The sequence below is a fragment of the Rhagoletis zephyria genome, unplaced genomic scaffold, assembly GCF_001687245.7.
Source record: "Rhagoletis zephyria isolate East Lansing unplaced genomic scaffold, Rhagoletis_zephyria_1.1 Rzeph_scaffold_01560, whole genome shotgun sequence".
Classification (NCBI taxonomy): domain Eukaryota; kingdom Metazoa; phylum Arthropoda; class Insecta; order Diptera; family Tephritidae; genus Rhagoletis; species Rhagoletis zephyria.
This window is the reverse complement of record NW_016158644.1, coordinates 106,678-112,291: the sequence shown is the minus strand read 5'-3', so window position 1 is coordinate 112,291 and position 5,614 is coordinate 106,678. Positions and strand designations below refer to the sequence as shown.

At 44.9% G+C, this 5,614-nt stretch overlaps 2 protein-coding genes across 2 annotated transcripts; both read right to left on the bottom strand.

The window, feature by feature from the left end:
- Positions 1–827: 827 nt before the first annotated feature.
- LOC108364445 (uncharacterized) lies at positions 828–1,481 on the bottom strand. Its single transcript, XM_017618116.1, has 2 exons — positions 1,467–1,481; positions 828–1,424 (listed from the first exon to the last, which is right to left on the bottom strand). The coding sequence occupies exons 1-2, from the start codon at positions 1,479–1,481 to the stop codon at positions 828–830; spliced, it is 612 nt and encodes a 203-aa protein (XP_017473605.1).
- Positions 1,482–4,352: 2,871 nt separating this feature from the next.
- On the bottom strand, positions 4,353–5,104 carry LOC108364443 (uncharacterized). Its single transcript, XM_017618115.1, has 2 exons — positions 4,838–5,104; positions 4,353–4,802 (listed from the first exon to the last, which is right to left on the bottom strand). Exons 1-2 carry the CDS (start codon positions 5,033–5,035, stop codon positions 4,353–4,355), a joined length of 648 nt encoding a protein of 215 aa, XP_017473604.1. The 5' UTR covers positions 5,036–5,104.
- Positions 5,105–5,614: the final 510 nt, after the last annotated feature.

Genomic DNA, 5,614 nt, shown 5'->3' with positions numbered 1-5,614 from the left:
GTACGTAAATATCGAATTCACATCGTGATGTGGCTAGATACACATCTTTAATTTTAGTACGCATGCCTCAGATGTTTTGATAATATATCTTTAGCTTTTTAGTATTACTAGTAGAATTACATTCACTAAAATTGATGGAATTAATTGCACAATCACTATTCTTTTTGTAAAAAACGAAATGGTCGGACATTAATTCCTACTGGCCATACATTTGCATCTAAGAGTGTACTGTAGTATGCAGGTGACACACACAATTTAAAATTTATGCTTTCCAACTCATTAAGAGATACCCCTTTTTTAACAAGTGCAAAGCACGAAAGATAAATGTTTGCAATGCCAAAATGCTTCACTACAAAATCAATAACATTTGCGACTTTGACAGTAGATTTGAATGCCGAGATGTGCAGCCACTTCTTCTTAACAACTCATCAAGCTCAGTTGACACATTACGCCCAACAAAAAATTTCTTGGGTTTAACAGTTTTTTTTATTTTTTATATTATACATTGTTGTTCACTTTCGCGTGAATTAAAGAGGTTTTTCCTTTTTTTTATAAAAGATATTTAAATTCACTTTTTTATTTCACTGCTATTTGGGTATTACAATACAATATATTTCCGATTGGACGACCGTTTATGTATAAGGATAGCGAACGATTGATTTGCATTTTTGACCTTAACGTTACAGGGTCTTTTTCTAGCTTACATATATATGTATATACAGGTTTGTGGTGAGTATTAAATTTCCCAGTTCAGGGATGTAATTAAAGGTAAGTATTCAAGGTAAGTATTCATTTTGTAACTTCTTTATTACGAACTAATATTAGTTTTAAAATTCAATCAAATTATGACTCATGTCATGCCGGCGGGCCTGAGGCGATGAGACCTGCACCAAATCTTGCAGCTGCTCCAGCGTTTCTCGTGCTTTATTTAGTAGCCCCCGGATGCGTCGTTGAAAGGCGGGAGCANGTTGGAAAGCAGGAACGGGACGTGGTTGTTGAGCTGCTTTCTTTACTGCTCGTCCGGTCGGTCTGCGTGCTGACTGCGTAGCATTTCCTTGCTCACGCGAGGTTTGGGTCCTTTGACGATTCGGCTTGCGCTTGTCATTGGACTTGCGCTCAGTCTTCTGCGTACGCTCGGTCGGTGTGGAGGCGGATCGGTGCAGCAAGGTGTGGTGGGCTAATCCACAGCGATGACAACTGCCTGAGGAATCACAGGCGCCCGTTACATGCGAGGTAGCTAAGCAATTTATGCAGTAGCGGTGCACTCTAGCGGATTCGTAGCGTTCGTCCGGCGTCATGGCCAGAAGGGCGCGGCAGTAGCGCAGCGAATGGGTGCGGCAGCACAGTCGGCATTTGCTGAAGTCTTGGGGCCTGTAAATACACGGTCGAAGGACATTGTTAGTGGTATGCGGGTGATTGGTGAACTGAGACGGGAAAAAATGTGAGAAAGATAATAGAGTANATACACGTTCGAAGGACATTGTTAGTGGCATGCGGTTGATTGGTGAACTGAGACGAGACAAAATGTGAGAAAGATAGTAGAATGAGTGTAAGGGCATGAGCTACGCGGGTGGTAATAAGCAAAGCTTCGTTATGTTGCGTGTGACGGTTCCGCTTTGGGTGCGAATGTCTACGACGCGAACATTTTGATCGGGAGCGGGATGGAGTTTCGTAATTCGGCCGAGCCGCCACTCGTTGGGGGGAAGGAGATCGTCTTTTATGACGACTAAGTCCCCTTCGTTTAGATTGGTGTCCTGGCCCTTCCATTTGGAGCGCTTATGGAGTTCTTGCAGATACTCACTTTTCTAGCGTTTGCTGAACTGGTGATGGAGTACCCTTAGTTTCTGCCACCTATTTATTAGGGAGAGATTTTCGGAGTTCGGCTCAGGAATGGAGAGTAGCGGGGCGCCGCGGAGAAAGTGACCTGGTGTCAAAGCTTGTAGGTCATCAGGGTCTTGTGACATCGGGGATAGCGGTCGCGAATTCAGAACCGCTTCAATACGGACAAGGAGAGTGTTGAACTCCTCATACGTGAATTTATGGGTGCCCGCCACTTTGGTGAAATGAATTTTGAAACTTTTCACTGCTGCTTCCCAGAGTCCTCCCATGTGTGGGGCGTACGGAGGAATGAATTGCCATGCGAGGCCGTGGAGGGCATATTTGTTGGCAATATCCGCTGAGACTTCCTCAAGAAAGATGGAAAATTCCCTCTTGAGACTTCGTTGTGCTCCTACAAAGGTTTTTCCATTGTCGGACATCACTTTGTGGGGTATTCCTCGGCGTCCGATGAATCGTGTGAAAGCTGCCTTAAAAGATTCTGTTGTTAAATCAGAGCAAAGTTCGAGATGTATAGCTTTTGTGGAGAAACATACGAAAACGCAGACGTATGCTTTGGAGTGAGATGCTCGACGAAGAGTAGAGGTTTTTACCAGGAACGGACCAGCAAAATCAACACCAGTGGTTTGGAATGGGAGCGAGTATGTAGAGCGTTCTGGGGGTAACGCGGCCATCATTTGCGACTTCATATTTTGCTTGTAGATGGTACATGTCTTGCAGTGAAAGATGCATGTCTTGATCTTCTGCTTGAGGCGAGGGATGTAGTATTCCTGCTGGACCATGCGGATCATCAGCTGCTTTTCGGCGTGTAGTAGTGTTGAGTGGAGGAAAGCGAGAAGGAGAGAACATAGCTTTGAGTTATCTGGTATAATAATGGGGTGCCGCTCATTATAACTGAGGGCGGCGTAAGTGAGGCGTCCGTTAACGCGCAGCAGGCCTGACTTATCCAAAAATGGGTTAAGGGTGAGCAATGGGTCTTTTTTGCTGATTGGGTTTTTCGCTTCCAAGGTTGTCACCGTTTCTCCGTAATATATGTGTTGAGCATTCCGAATGAGAAGCAATTTCGCCTGATTTATTTCTGCATGCGTTAGAGTGATGGTTTGTGGGACATGCAACCTTTTGGCTTTGTTTACAAACCGTAACATGAATGCTACCACTCGGAGAGCTCTTGAGTAGGAGGAGAATCGGTGTAAGAGATCGGTGCTTACGGCTGCGTGGAATACTTCTATGTGCTTTTGTTCTGGAGGAGATGGGTGATTTGGGGTGACTTTAGGCCATAGTATGGGGGGCTTTGTTAGCCATTCGGGGCCTTTCCACCAGAGAGAGCAGTCTACGAGGTCTTGAGGTTTGGCTCCTCGTGTGCCTAGATCTGCTGGATTGTCGGCGCTGCAGACATGACGCCACGTAGCATTGTTGACGTTTTGAAGGATCTGGGATGTCCTGTTTGCTACATACGTCTTCCACATCCAGGGAGGTTTTTCCAACCAAGCTAGCACGATGGAAGAGTCAGTCCACAACGTTAGTTCATGAGAGGGCAGATCTAGTTGGGATCGGATCTGTTTCACTAACTTTGTGAGGAGGACTGCACCGCAGAGTTCCAGCCTTGGGAGAGAAACAGTCTGTAAGGGTGCAACTTTGCTCTTTGCTGCGAGTAGATGAGAAGTTGCAGTTTCGCCATGTTGAACTCTTAGATATACACAAGCGCAAAAAGCCTTTTCAGAGGCATCAGAAAAACCATGCAGCTGGATTGGGTTATCCGGGCTGAATTGTACCCAACGGGGTATCTCAATTTCTTTGATCGCCGAGAGATTTTTCTGGAAAGAGTTCCATTTGAGAAGTGAGGTGGGTTTGACAGCTTCGTCCCAGTCTGTTCCCTCCATCCAGAGCTGTTGGAGGAGAGTTTTCGCTGCTATCATTATGGGCGATAGCCATCCTGCCGGGTCGAAAAGTTTCGCGACAGCTGATAAGATCTGTCGCTTTGTGGCAGTGTTTGTGTCAGGGAGCGGATCTACTGAGTACGAAAACGTGTCTGTGAGAGCGTTCCATTTAATTCCAAGGGTTTTCGTTGAGCTTGCCTCTTGGAATTGGAGAAAATCTGTGTCTAACAGATCAGACTGAGGAATATCTTTCAGCAGTGATTTGTGATTTGCCGTGATCTTTTTCAAGGGGAATCCTGCTGATTTTAGGACATCGATAATTTGAGATATCGATTCCCTGGCTGAGTCCAGATCGTGCCCGCCTGAGAGAATGTCGTCAACATAAGTTTCGTTGACTAAAATTGCCGAGCTTCGTGGGGACTTTTGTTGTGTGTCTTGGGCCAATTGATGGAGTGTTCTTATGGCCAAATAGGGAGCACAGTTAACGCCAAATGTAACTGTTTTTAGTTTGAAGTCTTCTATCGGACTTTCGGGGGATCTGCGGAATAGGATTCGCTGGAAATCCTGGTCTTCCTTGTGGACGTATATCTGGCGATACATTTTTTCAATGTCGCCATTGAACACATACTTATATAACCTTCATTTGAGAATTATAGGCATTAGGACATTTTGGAGAACGGGACCTGTGTGCAGTACGTCATTAAGTGAGAGGCCGGAGTGAGAGAGTTTTGACGCATTAAAAACTACTCGGACTTTAGTAGTTTTACTATCAGGTTTAATCACAGCGTGATGTGGCAGGTAAAATGAGAAATATTTACCATCACGTATGATTTCGCGTGACTTTGTGGGCTCCATGTGGTCTAGAGTTAAATATTCTTCGAGGACCTTTGAATATGTGGTTTGGAGTTCCGCTTTCTTCTCGATGCCCCGCTCAATGCTGAGGTATTGCTGCTGAGCTGCGGGTCTGGAGTGCCCTAGTGCGGTTGAGTCGGGAAATGTTGACTTCAATGGGAGTTTTACTACGTAGCGGCCGTCTTCTCTCCGATAGGTAGTATTTTTGTAGAGCTCCTCGCAAAATTCATCATCGTCTGTGTGAGTGGGAGCCGATGGAACCTCCTCTTGTCCCAAAATCGTTTGAGTAGATCACCTAGCGAATCTTCTGAGCCTTCAACTACTTGGGTGGAAAATGTTGAGATTTGTTCCGCAACTGGGCCGCTTAATATCCACCCAAAGATGGAGTTTTGGGCTATTAAGCTACCGCCAACGTTGGTTTTAAGACCTGGAATTAGTATTTTGGGGAGAATGTCGCTACCAACCACCATGTCTATCCTGGCAGGTGCGAAGCATTTAGGGTCAGCTAGAGGAAGTGAGGCGTATTCTTGGAGATCAACGTATGTCACCTTGAATGATGGTAAAAAGTGCGTCAATTGGGGGAGTATTATTGCGTGAGTTTCAATTTTTATTTTGAGATCTGGAGAAAATATTGTGAGTGAGCAAATTTTGTTCGCATTCTGAACTATTCTTCCGCCCATTCCTAATATTTCATAGTTTGTTTTGGTTGTGGGTAGACCAAGTATCTTTTGCACACGAGAGGTTACAAAAGTCTTTTGGGATCCTTGGTCTATGAGAGCGCGAATTTGAACTGTTTCTCCTTTGTGGAAGATAGGGATATTTGCTATAGGGAGTAAGGTTCTTTCTCTACTGCTTGAGAAATGTGAAAGCACCTTATCATTGTTGCTTTGAGATGCATTTTCTGCGGTGGCTTGGGAAGAGGTACATGGCATTTCATTTTCAATGGTCACGTGAGATGTGACATAGTTTTTAGTGGGGTTTTTGTTGTTTGGCGTTTTGGATTTCGCTGGAAAATGAAAGAGAGAGTGGTCTCGCTTTTGGCAATACAC

Bases quoted from the DNA above. Each gene is read 5' to 3' on its own strand.
- LOC108364443 (XM_017618115.1), bottom strand. From the start codon at position 5,035: ATGGTGGTTGGTAGCGACATTCTCCCCAAAATACTAATTCCAGGTCTT. The intron at 4,803-4,837 runs GACAAGAGGAGG...CCCACTCACACA, and splicing joins ATCTACTCAAACGATTTTGG to GACGATGATGAATTTTGCGA.